Source organism: Sinocyclocheilus anshuiensis, unplaced genomic scaffold (assembly GCF_001515605.1).
Source record: "Sinocyclocheilus anshuiensis isolate Anshui unplaced genomic scaffold, SAMN03320099.WGS_v1.1 scaffold80, whole genome shotgun sequence".
Taxonomy (NCBI): Eukaryota; Metazoa; Chordata; class Actinopteri; order Cypriniformes; family Cyprinidae; genus Sinocyclocheilus; species Sinocyclocheilus anshuiensis.
Window position 1 is genome coordinate 1,405,736 of NW_015554102.1, and position 20,431 is coordinate 1,426,166.

At 36.9% G+C, this 20,431-nt stretch overlaps 1 protein-coding gene across 1 annotated transcript; it reads right to left on the minus strand.

The window, feature by feature from the left end:
- Window positions 1-770: 770 nt before the first annotated feature.
- LOC107669677 (protein Wnt-2b-A-like) lies at window positions 771-13,599 on the minus strand. The gene is made up of 5 exons (XM_016462022.1): window positions 13,052-13,599; window positions 9,266-9,486; window positions 6,405-6,682; window positions 4,568-4,832; window positions 771-1,831 (listed from the first exon to the last, which is right to left on the minus strand). Exons 1-5 carry the CDS (start codon window positions 13,246-13,248, stop codon window positions 1,602-1,604), a joined length of 1,191 nt encoding a protein of 396 aa, XP_016317508.1. The 5' UTR covers window positions 13,249-13,599; the 3' UTR covers window positions 771-1,601.
- Window positions 13,600-20,431: the final 6,832 nt, after the last annotated feature.

Genomic DNA, 20,431 nt, shown 5'->3' on the forward strand with positions numbered 1-20,431 from the left:
GTGTGTGTGTGTGTGTTCACTGCTGTGTATGGGTCACCATACTTGGCCACATGTCATGTCACTATATCAAATGCAGGTAAAATTCTAAAATAACAATTGGACTATTGAACAATACTGTTTGACATATGTCTATTGTGTCTATTGTAAATTAATGTAATAATAGTGTAATAAACTCTGCACTGAAATTGCTGTTGCTGGCATTTGATAAAATAACTAAAATAACTTAAATGTTAATAACTTAAATCAACAGCTCTAAACATAGTTCATCTAGATTTTAAAGGCAGCTTTATAAGTCTGCCTATGTGAGTGTATGTTTCAGAGTGTTTTGTGTGTAGGTGTACCTGGTATTTACTACGTTATTGGGACCAAATGTCCCCACAAGGATAGTGATTTTTAAGGTCCCCATGAGGAAACATGCTTATAAATCATACAGAATTATTATTATTATTTTTTTTTAATCTACAGATGCAGAAAGTTTCCTGTGAGGGATAGGTCAGAAGTATATATATAAATATATATATATTACTATCATTATAGTAAAGCAGATATTTTACCAGTGCTCAATTCTTTTTAGAGGACTTCAAAAAAGGATCAAGTGAACTTGTACTGCCATGACATCATTATCCTGCAGTTCCAGAACAATTAGTCACATGACATAGCTAAGGTATAAGGTATAAGGCTTGAAAAACTGTCAGGAGAGCATGCTGCAGAAAAGCAAAATAAAATGACTCTTTATGTCATACTTAATGTCTTTATATGAACTTCTGCTGAAAAAAATAATAACACAGTTAAGTACCACAGCACAGGAGAGCTAAAGAGAGCTTACACCTCTACCAGTCACAGCTGTTAACACCTTTCTTCATGTTTACACAGGCAATGATGAGTTTCATAATAACGTCATTTTCGCTCAACTGTTAGCTAATGTCCTTAGTGCATGCTCGTTTATATTATTAATATTATCTCTGTAGCTTCCAGAGAAACTCTCTGTTAGGGCTCCATGTGGAGTGAGCAGCCCACAAAGCTGTCATTTATTTTGTCCTCTTGAGCCCCTCTGACCAGCCTCATTCATTCTGTTATATTCAGTACCGATAGTAAAATACTGTCCAGTATGGGCACGTGATGTATGTTAAGCACACGGTTGTGTTTTCAATAACATGTGATGTACATATTCAGCTATTAGCCATAATAATATCTGATAGGCTCAGAGTCAGTTTAAAATATTATTTTAAAAGCAGCACACCTTTTGTCATGAAACAACACTCACAGAACAAAATTCTCACGTCAAAACGAAACAAAAAAATACACCAACATGTTACTGCACAGGTTGTTCTTGAATCTTAAACCTTTACCGTCCTCTGACCAATTCAAAACAAAAACAAAGAAAGAAAAAGAGAGAAAAATCTGCCATATTGGGCAAAGTGTGCAAGGCGCTCATGAGAAATGTAGATTTCAGTTGTAGTGCTTTCACAAAATAAGTTCAAATAAAGCCATGCTACAAATAAAAGGGATTTGGGGGGCAAGGTAAAAAATGCAAGGGATGGACTTCATATCCCAGAATGCAGTGGACAAAATCCTGAGGAACGGGAGGAAGTGGGTGTGTCTCAGGTCTGGTCCAGCCATTCGGCACGTTTAGGAGCTTTGCAGGTGTGAATGTCGACGGCCTCCTCGCAGTCTTTGCATTCGACGGCGCAGCACCACTTAAACTTACACTCGCACTTGGTGATGCGTTTTATGTGTGTGGTGTCGTAACCCCGCCCACAACACATGACCTCGCAGCCGTCGGTCCCCCGGGATGTCTTGTTACAGACCCGACCAGCAGTACCCAATGAACCTAGAACGTGAAGAAGGAAAATGATTACTAGTTTTGCTCCAAGACCCAGATTTTACATTGGCCGTCAAGTGGTGACCCACGATATACACTGTCCGAAATAAATCTGTAAAATAACAATAAAGTTCTGTCAGCTCATTATCGGGACTTTATCCATTAAATGCAAAATTCAAAATACAGGTAAAACACCTGTAAAAAAATAAATATGGAAATTTCCTTTAAATTAATACAGTACATTTTCACATATTTTATGATTTTTTTTTGTGTATGCCCCAAAATAAAGGATTTTATAATGTAATAACAACAACCATCAAATTATTAAATCATTAAATTAAATTCATTAAAAATGTAAATATAATTTTACTAAGATATATTTAGAGTGGGAAATTACATTTATTTGTATTTTTTTATATATGCACCCTGCTTTTCATGATTAAAATTTGACTAAATTCTTGTTACCATAATTAATTTTACATTATTATTCATTATAAGGTAATTTATTTTGTCATATAAATTATATTCATATATTTAGTATGCATATCTGCTTTACATTTCTACATTTACATTTACTGTATATTATGTATATTAGTATTTATAACCAGGTTTCACTCTTTTTGACTTTTTTTTTTTTTTTTTTTACAAATTCAATAGACAGTTTGATTTAAAAAAATGTTTCTTATGTCAGGATTACAAAGTTAATGTAGTCTGGGTCGTATAATTTGGCCAAAATACTGTCTGACTAGACACAAAATTATGTCTGTGATATAATAATGATATAACTTCAATGAACAGATGAACTTTGATATACAGATCCTTTTACATTCATGGAATATTTCCATTGTACAAAAGGTTCTTTATAGTGAAAAAAAGTTCGGTAACACTTTATCTTACAGTGTCCTTGTTACACATGTTACATGTACTTACTATTATAATAACAACTATTTATTTATAATTACATAGGGTTACTAATTACAATAATTATGCATAATTACATGTAAGTAACCCTATAAGACAAACCCTAATCCTATCCCTAACCATATAGTAAGTACATGTAGTTAATTAATATAGCTCAGTACTTAAATGTAAAATTACACTGTAACAAGGACACTTTAAAATAAAGTGTAACCAAAGGTTCTATAGATTATTAAAATGTTGTCACCACTAAGAAAAAATAGTTATTTTAAGAACTGTTCATTGAAAGGTTAGTATCTTTGTTTTTAAAAGTGTACTTGATAACATTCTTGTAACACAAAGAAACAAGGAAATAAGACCATAAATAATCAGGTTGGTGTTTTGGTGAGTCTGTCTGTTGTTGTTTCGCAAGGTTAAACAAACAGTGGACAGTGATGGTGTCTCTCTTAAAAAGAAAAAAAAAACTCTGAATGCCCTGCGGCCATGAGAACCAGAGAGTGATGGTTGTGCTGGCAGCTTTGAAAGAATGGGATTTGAAAAATGAGCCTGTTGTATCCTTGGGGTGCAAATTCCACTGGGGTGGTGGTGGTGGTGCTGGTGGTGGTTAGGGGGTAAGCGCATTGACCCTCTGAAATCACTGAGCTGTGAGGTCTGTCTGACCCAAACATACACTCAAACCATCACACTGATGCATGAGCTGCAGTACTGATCTCAGAAAGCAGAGAAACACACTGTCCTAGCCAGGTCACATGACACGCTTCCAGAAGGCATATGCTAAGGCATATGTCTTAAGAATCACCAACTGAACATGGGATTTTGCAGATATTCCAGATGATACATGCAGAGGTGTGTGAGAGCATCAAGGATTAACAAAGCAAAAAAATCCCATCCCACCTCTTTTGACCCTGTCAAAGCCTCGGTTGCCCTTTTTACCCTTAAGGTTTCTGGTTAGGTTCAGGGCAGGGCAGGTGTGAGAGTCAATTTACCTCAGTTACTGAATCCTATCTTTCTCTACACTCTCGAGTCATGTAAAAATGAACATGGCTTACCACCATCAGACTGAATCTCATGAATAAGGATCCTCCGAGGCCTGTGACAAGTGACTCAGCCTACTAGTCTTGATAAATTAAACACTTTTTTTATCCTTTTTTTCTCATAAACAGGATATTCCAAGGAATTGATACTATATTCTTTTCACTTATCAGACAGGCTGAGCACTTCATGCGTTCTGACGTCTTGTATGATCTAACTCTTAATTCTGAGAAATCCATGTGAAACCCAAGTTTGACATTAATTTTGTTAACGCTGAGTGAGTCAGGGGCAGCAGAATTAACTATTTGTGTCATTAGTAATACATGAGTCACAGAATAGTTTAGTGCTACTTGCATTATTACTAAATGAGTTAGTAATACTTTTTTAGTAATACTGCTTGAAAGACATTGCTGTACTGATATTCTTCAAACATTCAGGCTTAGTTTATTCTAAACTCTTTAACCCTAATTATTAAACAACTGGACAATTAATTCAGCCTGAACAGCTTAAAATTTGGACTTTGTGTTTTAGGAGATGTCAGCCCTAAGCGTGGTATCTTTGGTTCAACTGTAAACTTTATGATTTGCTATTAATGCATGTATTCTTTGTGGAACAGGCATAACCAGAAGCAAACCTCAAAAATTAAAGAAAAAAAATCATTAAAAAATTGAATAAATAATACAAATAAAAATATATAATATATTTTACATAAATAATAAAATAATATTACTAATAAATTTAAATAATTAAAGTAATACAAATAATTAATTTTCTTGTACTTTTTCTCTTTCTTACCTGCAGCTTTGTCCATGACACAATAATCAGGTGAGTTTTCGAAGTACACCAGGTCATTTTTTGTGGCTTTCCTGAAGTCTTTATTGGCTACTGTGAATCCTGTCCCATCTTGGTTCATGGTGACCTCGATGGCACTGTTGTATTTCTTGCGAAGGTAATCTCCTGTTTTACGGAAATCCGACATGGCCAGCCAGCAGGTTCTCAGAGTACACGACCCACTGACTCCATGACATTTACACTCCAACTTCATAAACCGCTTTACAGCCTATAAAACAGAAACAAACAAAAAAAAACATCCCTAGTAGTAATTAAATAAACAGATTCCACGTGGCCAAGAATAGCTGCAGAATGTAAAAATAATTTTACAGCAACATTATCATAGAACAGTGTCAACGTGTCAGTATTTAGATGCCCAAATTAATCTGCCTATCGTCCATATCACAGCACAGAGACTGCACTTATTAAAGTCACAAATGACTTGTTAATGGCTGCGAATTCTGGACTTTTATCAATACTCATTCTTCTCTATCTAAGTGCAGATTTTGACACAATTTCACATAGTATCTTGTTGGAGAGGTTGATTTCCATTGGAATCACTGGTACTCCTCTTAATTGGAGGTCGGACTCAGCTTGTTCAAATTAAAAGTTTAAAATCACGGATCTCTTACATTACTTGTGGTGTGCCTCAGGGCTCAGTTTTGGGCCATCATCTGTTTATTATTTATCTATTGCCTCTAAGAGAAATCTTCCATAAATTTGGTATAAATTTTCATTGTTATGCTGACGACACACAGCTCTATATGTCTTCAAAGCCTAATTCAACTTTACCGCCTTCTTCTCTTTTGCTTTGTTTATCTGAAATTAAATCATGGTATTTACATGTAATTTTCTTATGGTTAATAGTCAGAAGACTGAAATTTTATTAATAGGTAATAAATAAAAATTACAAATATAATTGATAATTCTGTTATTTCTCCTTCTTTTAAGAGTCTGGGTGTCATCCTTGACAGCACTTTATCTTTTGAGGCACATGTAAATAATAATACTCGGTCAGCATATTATCATTTGCGAAATATAAATCGTCTTCGATCATCTCTTTCTGCTAATAGTACTGCTGTCCTTGTACATGCATTAGTTACATCTTGCATCGACTATTGTAATGGTCTTGTTAGTGGAGTCTCACAGAAACTTCTTTACAAATTTCAAATGTTCCAGAATTCAGCAGCTCAGATTGTTACACGAACACCATTGATTGAGCATATTTCTCCAGTGTTAAGGCAACTCCATTGGCTTCCAGTTAAATATCGGATTCAATTTAAGATTTTACTTTTTACTTATAAGGCTCTTCCTAATCTGGCACCTTCATATTTGCGTGAACTTCTTCATGTGTATTCACCTACCCGATCTCTCAGATCTTCTGCTTCTGTGACATTAGTTGTACCATCTGTACGTTTGACTACTATGGGATGTAGAGCTTTTGATTTTATGGCTCCAAGTCTTTGGAATACTTTTCCTCTTCATATACGTAATAGTTCTAGTCTTTCAATTTTTAAATCGCATCTTAAAACTAGTTTTTTTTAGATTAGCTTATTCTAATTGATATAGTTATGTGTGTTATTGTGAATTGTTTCTTGTTATTTATTGTATTTGTTTTTTGTAAGGTGTCCTTGAATGTCTTGAAAGGTGCCCATAATTAAAATGAATCATTATTATTATTATTATTATTATTATTTATTAAAAATTGTTGTAATACCTATGTGTTTCATTCGATATGAGATTGTAAGGTTTCTCCATCACACGGGTAGAGTTATATTATCTTAAACGTATATAACCTTACCATTCTCCCACAGCGGTTGTTATGAAGGTTCATGAGTGCTCGTGCATCTTTCACAGTTCGCTCTTTTGCATCTACGAAGGCTTTGGCGAACTTTATCCCATAGTTGATGTTATCACTGCAGCCACCCCAGTCAAACTCTCCTCGTTCGTCACTGGCTCGGCCGCGCTTGTGGGGGTCACAGTTGCATGTCTTTAGCTCCCCCTGACTGCAGGCGCGGGTAATGGCGAAAACCACTCCTGCTGAGGAGATTGCGTATACAAATGCCGCCTCACGACTGCCTGCGAAGACAAGAATCATGAAGCCACAACAAACACATGCAGGTCCTTTATCAGACACTCACAAACACTTTATTACACACTCCGCTCTCATATAATCTCAAACAGCACTTCTGATTTGTCCGCCAGAGACCTGCCCATAGAGGCATGACTGGCCCCAGTGTGAGTGTTTTGTTTAAATATTAGTACAGGCCTAATCCCTCCAGGGTGGGCCATTCTCTGCTAGGATAAATTGTTTGAAGGCTAGCAGTCTGATAGTGAACTGCCACAGTTATTTTCTAACCCTAACCTGGTATTTCTAAGTGTCCTGCAAGTTTGGACTTATGTCACTCACACTGATTTCTTTAGCCTGACTGAATATAAGAAAGAAAAAAAAGTAATCATCAACTCCGCTGTACTCTTTGCAATTTCCAATTCTGTGATTGAACCAAATGTGTGCTTCACTCTTTGTATTATGGAATGCACTTGTATTAAACATTCTAACACTCTTTTTTCTATTAGCAAGGATGCATAAACTTGACAGTAAACTGAAATCACAGGAGTAACTTACATAAGTATCACAGTATTGTTTTTGCTTTTGAACTGTAGTGTTATATTTCTTTCATTTTTGTGGCAGGGAAGATGTTCCTATTACAGTAAAATATGTACTGATTATCACATTAAATTAATAATATTATATGGCATTATTAAAGGACATATCAATAGATTTTTTTTTAAAGCCAATAGCTTTTAAATTACATCAGAGAAATGAATAATGACATTTTTAAAGCTTTAAGTATATCTGCTTAATGTGGAGTACACTAGAATTTAAAAAACCCGGAAGTTCTATATTCTAGTGTATAAAAATAACTTCCACAGGATTAAAAAATAGTTTTAATGGATTCTTTTATGTTAAGACCCCCTGCCCAGGGGATCTCCACGTACAGTTATCCTTCTCACGCCACTCTTAAGTCGATTTCAGTTTCCTGTTGCAGCTAAAATGTGTTTCAATGATCTGTGCTCATGTAGTGCAATGACATCTGGAGGATATCTATGTTTGAATCGCTCCATCATTCATACAGATAGATATTCTCTGAAGAAAAATATATATTTTTTTTAATAGTACAGTTGCTGTTTATAGGAGAATCCTCTCTTGGCAACCGCTCCAATTCTAATTCCATTTCATAAACTGAATACGCACAGTGCTGCGAGAGTCTGTCCGGCTGCCAGAATCATCTCTCCAAACATTTACATCCACTATGCCTGTTTATGTGGTAAAGAGGCATAAAGAATGCTGGAGGGGTGATATTTTCACACAGGGATCTTTGGAACGCTGTATGAAAGCCAAACAGAAAGCACATTTACAGTGCAGATTTCTTGAGTAAACTTCAGGTTCAGACTGATTTAAATGATCCTGTGGGGTTTTGTCTGTTTATCACACCTGGCCAGGGATTTGTGTGAATGTGGCTGGATTTTCCTGTGAGATCTGAGTTCTTTCATTAATATCCCACAGTGATAAACAGCAATGGACGTGTCCAAGAGAATAACTGTTTAAAATATCATTATTCTATTCTAATCCATACTGATATACTTTGGTGACATTACAGTATGATGATCTAGGTATTTGCTATATGTAATATGTGTATCTGACTGGGGGAATGCACACACACATACACACATATATATACACTACTGGACAAAAATTTGAAGTAAATATTTAAAAGTACATTTTTAATTGTTTTTGAAAAAGTCTCTATTTCTATCTAAAATACAGTAAAATAGTAATATTGTGTTATACAGGATTATTATATAACAATAATATGATCAATATAAATATAATAATAATATATAAAATGATCAAAATGATTGTGATTTATTGAAAGTGATTTATTGTCATGATGGCAAAACTGAATTTTCAGCAGTTATTACTCCAGTCTTCAGCTTCACATGATTCTTCAGAAACCATTCTAATATGCTGATTTTTTTTAGCTCGAAAAAGATTTCTTATTATTATCAATTTTGAAATCTTTTTGCTGCTTAATTTGTTTTTGTAGAAACCATGATACACTACTGTTCAAAATTTTGGGGTATATTAAATAATGTAATACTTTTATTCAGCAAGGACAAATTAAATTGACCAAAAGTGTCAGTAAAGACATTTATAATGCTACAAAATATTATTTTTTAATATTTTTATATAAATATTATTATTATAATTATTTCAAATATATGCTGTTCATTGAACTTTCTGTTTATCAAAGGATCCTGAAAAAACAGTATTATGGTTTCCACAAAGTCTATCAAGCAGCAAAAATGTTTTAAACATTGATAATAAGAAAAGTAAGAATAACTGAGCACCAATAAAAGCTGAGCACTAAATCAGCATATTAGAATGATTTCTGAAGGATTTTTTGACATTGAAGACTAGAGTTATTTTAATTTGTAATAATATTTTGCAATATTACTGTTTTTACTGTATTTTTTTATCAAATAAATCAAAGTCTTTCTGAGCATAAAATTTTTTTTTCAAAAATATAAAAAAATCAAAATGATTCCTTTGACTGCTATTGCCTCCAAAACACACACTGACACATTTCCAGCACTCACTGCGCTGTATGACTCTCCCAAAAACGGTATGGTCTCTGTCCAGGGCGCTGCAGTTCCAGCGGTGATGACGGAATTGATGCTGGCACTCTCGAATCCACTCCTTAGCCCCGCCCCCAATCGACTGCATGATGTCTGGATACTTCTGACACAACTGCCTCTGTTTATTCACCAGCCCGGGAATGTTGTCACAGATCACACGGGCACCAAGGGCTCCAATGTACCTGAAACACATATGCTTAAAACCTGAATTGCTTCAATCAATCACAGCAGTTGGTACTCTGCAAGCAAATGTCATTACAAAAGTGCTGAATCGGTAAACATTCAGTGATTACGCATTGTCTGACGCCAAAGAATCTGATGATTGAGTCTGATCATTCCCAGAATCTTACCACTCATTAGTGGAATTTCAGAGGGAAGTTTGGCAAACTGACATTTGTCATAAACAGACATTTACAAACTAACCATTATTTATGATTTATTTGAAGGCAATTGCATAATAAGTGCAACATCAACAGATTTGGAATATGTTTTGAGCCCTAGATGATAACCTTGCATTTTGAGGTAAAATCTTTAGTTTTTTAGATGATCTGAAGAATTATAAATTGGCTCCACTATCATTTGCTGTGATGTCATATTTGATTCTACTTAATCCAATCAGCTAATCAGAACAGAAGGAGATTTAATGAATTCTGATGCGTTCTATCTCTGTATACTTTTCATTCCCATTCTGATTGTTTCAGTCCGTCACTGTTTTATTTTTTTTGTCTAACACCAACAGAAACTGGCATAAACTCCTCTCTTTCTCATACACACCCAAACTGTATCACATCAAGCTTAATCTCAGCCATCACACAAACACACACTCACTCATGTTAGACTAAAGAGGAAAAAAATAGCATTTCTAATGAGAAATGAAGGTTTTACCTTTTGAAAAACATGTTTGTGAATGCTGATCAACCTTTTTATTATGATTGTGCTCCTCCCATTCCGCTGCCTCATTTGACTGTGATTATAGGGCTTTATCGTCCCCTGAGCTTTGTGTTCGATAGAATTTGGAAACACTCACACACAGACACACACACACACACACACACACACACACACCAGGCTGGTCGTACACACTGTGGTGGTTTGCAGGTTGGCTTTACCAGCAGCAGTAAATCATTATCCACAGGACCACAACCACGTGCTGTAAAAACACAGTAAAATCTGCTCTCATTTACACTGCGTGTCTGTGTATGTGTAGTTAGGCTTGACTGGGCAAAGAATGTACGACTGTAGTAATTTGTTGCTTCTATTACCAAAATAGTGGATAAAAACTCCTCTCCTCCCTATTTCTCTCCATCTCTCTGGATCACCCCATCTTTGTCTTTTTCAACATTGGCCTAATCGCATTTTCTCCTTTAGACAAGAAAGCAAGTTAGGGAAAACAATTCACAGGCCCTTTTGATGCAAGAACAAAATCAATATTCGCATATTTTATTATATCTTTCATACTTTTCATTTGAATCACAGTCCTAAAGTTTCCAGGGGTCTGCTGTTCTGGATGGATGATTTGTGAATTGCTGAAACGTACATGTGTCATAATGTTGCAATCTATATGTATGCAGATTGCAATATGGTTGGACCATTACAAAACTAGCTTGTGCGCTATTTAGAAATGAATTGAAATTAAACAAATTCATATGATAGTAATTTTTAACTAGAAAAGCAAAGTTTGTCGAAACATATTGACCTTGTTTATAAGTTTGAAGGTCATAGATAGATAGATACATAGATTGATAGATAGATTTGCAATTCAGTACATTTCTGTCAGACCAATTAAAATTCCAATTCAACATTCTGTGGGGTGTGTCCAATTTTCAGTACTGAATTTTGTCCAACCCTGGAACAAAAGGTCAAAGATGAAGTTCACTTCAAAGGACACACACACACCTTTCTATCTGTGTGGAAGTCCAGGTCAGGCTTACGTCTGGCTTCATCTGTGTGTGTGTCTGTGAAATAAGTTCACTAGTTTGAGATGCTAACAGGCCGCCCAGTAGCTTAAGAGGATTCCTGCTCTGTCTGCTTAAAGTGATGGATGAGCAGATCAGAGAGAGAGAGAAAGAGGAGCAAGAGATCCCCTTCTCTCTGGCTCTGGTGAGTGCCTCACATTGGGAATGTCAGCCTGACTTATTACACCACAATAGTGACAAAGGACTTGTTTTGCTATGGTTTCTTTCTTTCTTAGTTTCTTGCTCATCAAACTTAACATGTAACTGATTTCTGAGCTGTTAGTAAGACCTGTAGCCCCTGATACAGTTGTTGAGGGTCCAGTAATGAACGTATGACCTTTAACAGAGATCGCTATAGCACATGGATGTTTTATACTTGGTATAATACGCAAAACATCACAACTTTTTCTTCTTAATCATGCACACAACCACATGCACATATATTCTATGTATACATAAAAACCAACCACTCCCCAACTACATTTATATGTGAGCAATGGGCATGTGGCTGGTTTCTATATGATTGTTCAGGCTCATTGCACTGTAGTCACCAGCTAAGTGTGTGTGTGCGCCTGCAGGAGACCTGACACATATTGCAGTTATTTCATTTATTCCTCTGTTATTGGCTGGCACTACACCTCAAGCACACCATGAAATCCCTACCCATAACTCTGATATAATGATGTGCAGGGCCTGTTACTATACATAAGTGCAAGCTCTGGGGAAAACCCCATCCCTCATGAGACTTTTTTGAGGGGGAGAAGCGCGTGATTTGTGTGTTTCTAGAATAATTGCGTTTTAAATGCCAATATCTTGGTGGGGAGAGCGGTGAAGCTGCGCACCAAGCGCGACGTGTGTGTTCATTTTAGTGTGTTCTTCAGTCGACTGCCATCTCCCGACCTCTGTCTGCCCACCACCAGGGTGCGAATTATGGGGAGTTTGGGAGGTCTAAGGCCCATAATTAAGGCTTGAACCTCCCCAAAGGAAATAAAAACATAAGGTTGGGGGTCTCAAAACTATGTATTCTTTCACATAAGTATAGGTCTATACATATTTCAACCGCTTTTTCAAACAAAAAAATTTGTAAAATTGTGTTTAGTAACCACAAAAGTTAGATTACACGTTTTTCAGACCGCGCTAAACAGACGCTCGCAAACAGAGGTCGCGTTTGCCTGAGAAGATAACCATAGCAACAGATGCTCGAGCGCTTTCCGTCAGGATCCGTAGGGACAAAATAACAGTAGCCTATATTTTTTGTTCATCACTTATATCACTTATCATACATAAGTATCATACATACTTATCATATGATAAGTAAATAATAAAAAGATTTTTCTTTGAAACGTATTTACGTTTAAGTTGGCCAACTGCTAGGGGTGGGAGACATTCGGCTGCGCGAGACGAACATCAACATATTTCGCTGACAGAAATTGCGTTTAAAGTCAAACACCCTGAAACCAGTCCTACACTTTAAAATTACCATTAAAACGCAGATATTATTGAAAACACTGCTTCAAGGTTTTAAACCTCTGTTTTTCATTAACCTCTCCTCCATGTGTTTTAAGAGAAAAAGTACAATACAAACTACATACCTCACTTAAACGCAAACCACTGTTATTCAACACTGAACTACATAAAAACTAGAATAATTGTACCTAATAATAAACATCTGCAAATGTTCAGTCTCCCAACTGACAGCAGCTCAGTCACCGTGAGCAGAAAAAAAAACGCCCGGCTTCTGCGCGCGGGTGTGCGCTACCGGCGGCGCGTCGGGATGCTGAACGCTACTCACCACCAAGACGAGTCCACGCGCGGTGTGAGGATGAGCAGGAGGAACAGCAGCGCGCAACACAACCGCGAGGACGCACAGGGACCGTAGGATGAGCCTGCGCCCTTTCTGATTATATGTCTTATTCCTGAGCCTCCGGGAGCAGCGGTGGATCTGTTGAGAATCCGGGGCGATCCAAGAACTTTACCGCAGCCAAACATAGTTGAGCGTGTCCTCCGGCGGTGATAAGAAAACACGGTTGTGTATTGTAGGAAACGGGTGTAAAGATCGTTTAGGTATGCGGGGACCTGCTGGAGTTGGGATTGCTTATAGCGGGACAGATGTAGAGCTCCGTGCGGACGATGCACGGACGGATATCATGTATCTGCCCGGATATTAGCGTGTGCCATATAAAAGTATTCCCCAAAATCTGGCAACCGCAGCAGAAATAATCCAAGCCAGACGGCAGGTTCAGAGAGCGCTTTCTTTTTGTTTTCACCTCCTCTTGAGAACAGATGAAGTCTCTGTGAGGTGCAATTTGATCAGAAAGAGTGCCAACTTTTCCACTTTTTCTCTCCACGTTTTGCGTTCAGGCAGGGGTGTGAAACACGCGCCTCTCCGTTTTTCCATTGGAGTCTGCGAGCGCTGATAGCAGACTGCACGAGATAAACCGGGGCGATGAACTGTGCGAACTGCAGACCGAAGGGGTGGGCGACGGGGGGAGAGAGAGGGGCTATAGGAATGTTGACAGCCCGCCGTCTCTCCGCTCTTATTGGGTAGAGCTCTCAGAGACCGGAGCCCCGGGGAAGCTTGAGCTCGCGCGGGATACGCGCCGTTCCCTGGTCAGCGGAGACACGCGCCACACTCCTTTCACCTGCTGAACGACACGCTGCATCCTCATTTACACACCATTCTGTAGTTCACGCTCACAGTTTCACAAACATGGGGGAAAAAACCAAGATGGGGAGGGAGAGATTGGTTGTTATGAGACAACACAATTCTAAAATGTATTTTTTTTATCGTTGTCACAGCAATATACATCCATTTCAATTGTAACAATAATGTTCTGCATATAAACTTTATTTTAAATTTTTTTATGTTATTTTAGTGAGTTGCAGTGTGGATTTCAGGAATGCTACATAGTGACACATATTCGCCGGTCTCATGAAAATACGTATAAATAATACGCAAAATACAAACAGAAAATCGTGCTATTGATACGCAGAAATTGACTTTCGCGTACGTATGATACGCAATTTGTTGTCGTGCATATGATACGCAGTTTTCGCGTACACATGATACGCATCTACCCCACAACCCTAATCCTACCCATTGCGTATCATATTATAAAGTATATTGTCTAAGCATACTATGCATACTACTTCATACCTGCATATTAGGATACTATGCAACTGGAAACCCCATATTATGATCGCTGTAGCCTATCTAAAAATAAAACACTTATTAAAATCACATATTTTAATACACACGAGCGTGCAGCATTCGCATTGATTGTAGCCGCAGTTCCGAGGCCTTTATCGTCTGGAGAGATGCGCGTGTCTGAATACACAAGCTCGTGTTTACAGATAAGGCTCTAGAGCTTGCACGAGTGCTGCTATGTATAAACATCGCGCGGATTCCATTTTCAAAACATCACATAGTTGCCTGTTGACTCTCTAAGTGAAGCCATTCTCTTCATTAATGCAATGTGCAGGAGATCTAATCCCACAATAGTCTGTTTTACCTGATATAATTATCAAAGCATCCTACATTTAAATGGATGCAGTTGCACTGCTCCTATAATGTAAGATAGACCATTTAAAGCACACAATATAAAGCAAATACACTGTTCCAACAGTAGCAGCTAAAGCTCCAGATGAGGGATCTGCAACACCCAAGACTGCACGTCTGTAACACTTCACTGAACACTTGAAAGTGAACTGACGCAGAACTAGGCCCAAACCCCTGTTGGAATTGAAACTATTAGAGTTAACTGCACTTTCCACCAGGGATTAAATGAACAATTATAATGTTTAGCTGTAAATCCTAAATTAGGCTAATCTTCTTGTCCTGATATTTTCATTTGTGCTTAAACTTTAGCCCCTTAGACGCTTTTGTCCACCTAAAGCTGCCATGGCTTATAGTCTGTGAAACAGAGAGGCCTATCCACTAAACGTGGAGGAGAACATGTCAGTTCAGATGGTGATTCTATGGTTAAAATAGAGGAATTTGCCAGCCTGTTCCAGTAACTTTTAGTCCAGAAACATGTCATTTGAGTTATAGATACATTCTTACTAAAGCAATTTACTTCATATTATTGGGCAGAACAAGGCCTCTTGGGAGCTTTCAAACTGAGAGACTATACTCAAATAAAATAATTCAATATGTCTGATCGACAGATTTCTGGTTGAGTACACCTGATAAAGGCTTTTTCCAGCATCTTCTGCATATTTGACTCCTTTCCAACAGTGACTGTATGATTTTGAGATTCATCTTTTCACACTGGGGTCAACTGAGGGGCTCATACGCAACTATTTCAAAAGGTGAAAACATTTACTGATGCTCAAAAGAAAGCAACATAATGCATTATGATGCAGGGGATGTAAAAAGTTTTTAATTATTGGCAATTTGCATATTCTGCGAGCGGTGTGTGTATGTAAATTAGAGAAATACAAATGAACAAGCACATTACTGTGATACTGAACATTTGAGGTTTGGCTGCATGCAGAATGCCATAATTCCATGCATGAGATCAGATCACAATCATACTGTGTGTGTGTGTGTCCCTCTTTCTGACTGCTCTATAATAGACAGATCACACACTCAAGGTGACCACGGGGTACAGGAACACCTGAGAGAATGAGCTCACGGTTTATTTCTGTACCTGTGTTTGTGTGACAGGTCTTAACTCTTCAGTGTCGTCAGGTTTGGCTCTGTTTCAGGAATGAGGACACTGTGAGTGTCCTCCTGCTGGCCTGCTCAGAAGTCCACCGCTGGCTATTTTAGAAAGGGGCTCTGGGAAACACTCACCTGATTATAAAACATCTTCCAACTGTTTAAGTTCTTTTAATTCTGTACTGCTCTGTATTTCCTGAAAATGGTTGTAAATTCTGGCCTATAAGCTTGAGTGAAAGTGCATCTATATGAAGTGTATGTTATGAACACCTGTTCTACCTTTGTTTTTAGCTCATTAAATGACACTTTCCACAAATAGGGGTACAATTTGGTGCCCCCTACTCTCTCTCTCTCTTTCTCTCTCAAAAAAAGGTACAAAACTCACTGGTTTGGAACCCTTTGAAAAAGTACTAATTTGTACTTATAAAGTACGAATATACCTTTACGGTACTAATACAGTATGCACCATCTAAGACTAAATAAGGTACAAAATGTTTCAGCGTTGTACTTTTTTCCCCCCTGAAAGTGTTCTTAGCCTTCCAGACTGAATCCAACTATTAAAATGAAAACAACAATGTAGTTTTTTTTTAACAACAATCACTCTGTTTGATTGATATTAAAATAATTGTAACAAAAACTGTTTAATTATAAAGAAATTTTAATTAACAATATTTAAGAAGTAACATTATTTGGACCCTTTCTATAGGAGGGAAGACAAGTAAATACGTCATTCTACAGATTCTGTAGATTCTACAGATTTTTCTTACAAAATCAGCACAAAGATTCCATCTGGTTCTGGATCTGTTATATTGTATCACAATATGAAGCTGCTGATGTTGAAAGTTATAGTGCTGAAGTTTTATAGTTCTGTACATTGTTAACAGAAAAAAACCTCTGTCGCTGTGGGAATATGAACCCATCAGCACAGCTTTTAAAACTAATGCTGATAAAGCACAAGACTCATAGTCATGAGAACATCAGAGAGTTCTGCAGTATCAATATTGCATGAAAATACATATACACATGAAATAACACACCATTTTGATGTATCTGCACAATTTTTATGTTTTGGATAATCATTTAACTAGTTAAAACATCTTGATCTTCTGACCTGAGTAATCTAAAATCCGACTGGCTGCCATACAAACGACGAAGATGGAGATGACCAGTGCAGTGGATGAGCAGAGCGCAAGTGACAATTAACATTAATCAGCATGTATTCATGAGCATTACTCTAAAACTAAGTAAAGGTCAATAAGAATAAAGCATCTAAATATACCTCCACTGGAAAGAGAGAAAGAAAAAAGAGAGAGAGAGACTGCACCATGCTGTCATCTGTCTCAGACTTTACACTAATTTATGGTCTTGTATTTTTGGATGTTCTAACAGCACGATGGAATCCATTCACATTCAGACACTCTGATGTGACTCTCTGAATCTAAATCTCTTTCCAGCTACTGTGCACACATACATACACTCTCTCACCCAAAGACACTTGTTATGTATCATTCAGTTACATAAGCAATGACATAAACAGCCGAGATATAATTTATTGTGTTTTTTAAATAAATATGTTGTAATTTCGTATCATTTACTTGGTTATTTATGACCATTTCTACCACAAGTTAATAGTAAATAGAGGTATTTATACAGAGTTCTGGCATGAAACTCTAGATGGCGCAGTCCGATAGGTCTAACTCAATCACAAGTACGGGCGCAACCTCTCTCACTCTCTGTCTCTATTTGTATCCCTTCTATCTCACTTTTCCTCGCAAGAGTATTACCTCTCTATATATAGTAATAAATGTGATTTTTTTTTTTAAAGTAATAAATAAATATTACAAAATAACAATTATATTTTTGTAGTGCAAAAGAGAAATATTATTTTGCCGTTTTGTTTTGTTGTGCAGAGAAATCTCAGAACACCATTAAAACAAGATCTAGTTACTTGAGAAGCAAAAATATTATGGTTTCAGAGAATATATATCTTAAATTAAATGTATTTTTCTTGTCCCACTGTCAAATTTATTTTAAAGCATTTTTAAAGAAATAAATACTACGGTACTTTTATTCATTAGTTTTATTCATTATTAAAGAAATAAATAATATTTTTATTCAGCAAGGATATGAAAACTGATCAAGTGACAGTAGATCTTTATTTCAAATAAATGCTGTTCTTTCAAACTTTCTATTCGCCAAAGAATCCTGAAAATGTATAAAATAGTAGGAAATATTAAGAAATGTTTCTTGAGCACCAAATTAAATTCTGAAGGATCTATCTATCTATCTATCTATCTATCTATCTATCATCTGGTCATATGCCAAAATGATTATTATCATATAATCTCTCTTTTTTTCAGATAACTCAATGCAATGGTCGTATACACATGGATCTGTTACATGCAGACCACCTTACAGCACAGCAGGAAGGAACAGCCCTAGTGATCTGTATAAGATCACATCTGCTCATTCACTGCTCATGTCCAACATGTCACAGTGCCTCATGGTGTATAATGTGTGTGTGTGAGTTAATGTGTCTTCGTCAGCAGTGCTGTCAGCTCTGTGCAGGGTCAGTGTGTTGATGTGCCTGTGAATGTGCCTCACTTTCCCTTTCTGTCTCTCACTCACTCACTCTTTCGCACGGTGCGGGCCGGTTTGTTGAAGTGGAGCTGTTTATTTAGCAGAATTTGCTCCGATCTCTTGCACTACAAGAGGATACTGAATTCCAAACTGCTGCACACAGTCATGTGATGGCCTGTACGTTTAACTGCGGAGCATATCTGCAAATACATGTGGACTGGATGTCAGCTGATTTTGAAAGGTGAAGCGGATGAATTTTAAATAAAATGGAAGTGATCCGAAGTGAAGTTAGATTAAGGCTTTGTTCACACTGCACCCAATTCTGATTTGTTTTCAAACCTGATCTTTAATAAGGATCAAGATGAAGCCAAAAGACAAAAATTGACAGCAACTCACTGTCTATGATTGCGTCCTTCATGTGCTGTTAAATTTACGAGGCACATTTAAGAAAGTACTGCATTTACACATTCATACATATACTAACACAGACACATTCATTCACCATTCAATACATTGTAAATGCCACAATGTATCAGCACTGTTTTGAGTACGGTATCACAATCTCATTCTACCAAAGAGACAAAAAACCTATTTGAAATACAGTCTGTTCACACTGTCTTAGTTCTGATTTTAAACCACATTCATGTAAAAAATGTAATTTCATGTTTGTGCCGATTTAGACTTTGAACAATCCAGCACTATCTCACAACCAATTTGTATGCATTTCATGAGGTGGCTAATTTGTACAAATTTGTACAACCTCACTAGTAGGATTTGTGTGAGGGGTAGGTTTAGGGAAGGGGTTAGGGGTGGTACTTTGCATTAATTCCTATGAATTTGGCACCTTGTAAAATAAGTAAGGTTTTTCAAAAATTGTGCTAATTCGTACGAGTTAGGTCATGCAAATTTATATGAATTAGCCACCTCACAAAATATGTACGAAGTGCTGTGAGATCGAGTTGCAACTATCTGGATCACATCCAAAAATCTGATTTTTGCCTCCTGTCTAAACAAAGCCTTAAAGTGAATCTGAGTTTAAGTAAGATTTAATTAATCAAATTAAAAAGTGATTTCTGAGAATATACAAATATTGTATTTAATGGCAATTAAGCAAGTTAAGATTAAACAAAAAGTAACATTAATACTTCCACCAAAAATGAAAGTTGTCATCAAGTTCTTTGTTCTGTGGATCACAAAAGAACATATTTTGAAAAATGTCTCAGCATTGTTTTGTTTTTCTCTCCCTCTCCATACATGGAAGTCAATTGGGTCCATTTAGTTTGAACCTCACTGTTCTTCAAAACATTGTTTGGAATGACATGACGGTAAGTAAATAATAGAATATTCATTTTTGCGTGAACTATTCCTTTAAGAACAAAAGTACCAGGAAAATTAAACTGAAGAACTGTTTGTAATGCTACATGGATATATGTTTGTGTGTGTAGATACTCTAAGGGCCGCACATGATGTTTCAGCCTGGAGGGGGTCAACATGAGAAAGCAGAGAGAGAGAGAGAGAGAGAAAGAGAGAACCTCACTCTATGAGCGATGACACCATTTCTAACTTGCTGCAGGTGTTTGTGTGTGTGTGTGTGTGTAGCCTGAATGTAGAACAGGCTACAGGAAAGCTTTGATATTCGAGCCAGGACGGACCTGCTCTACACCACCACAGATCAACCAGCACACAGCAGAAACATATTCTGTTTCGATTTATACAAACTCTCGCTGTCTTTGTTGATGCCTATTTCTCTCTTTCTCATTTAAAATCAAACTGATAAGGCTGTATTGGCATGACTATCAAAGAAGCAAAGGATTATTCATTACAATTATGTGTGACTAAAGTACTATGACTGTATCTGACTTATATGTTTTCTGTGGTAAATTATATCTCTAATCAGCTGAAAGCCGAATCTTCAATTTGCTTATGGCA

Excerpts from the sequence above, each read along its gene's own strand:
- LOC107669677 (XM_016462022.1), bottom strand. The coding sequence starts at position 13,248 with ATGTTTGGCTGCGGTAAAGTTCTTGGATCGCCCCGGATTCTCAACAGA. Across the intron at positions 4,833-6,404 it reads ACAACCGCTGTGGGAGAATG|GCTGTAAAGCGGTTTATGAA; the intron begins GTAAGGTTATAT and ends TCTGTTTTATAG. Across the intron at positions 1,832-4,567 it reads TGTCATGGACAAAGCTGCAG|GTTCATTGGGTACTGCTGGT; the intron begins GTAAGAAAGAGA and ends TTCACGTTCTAG.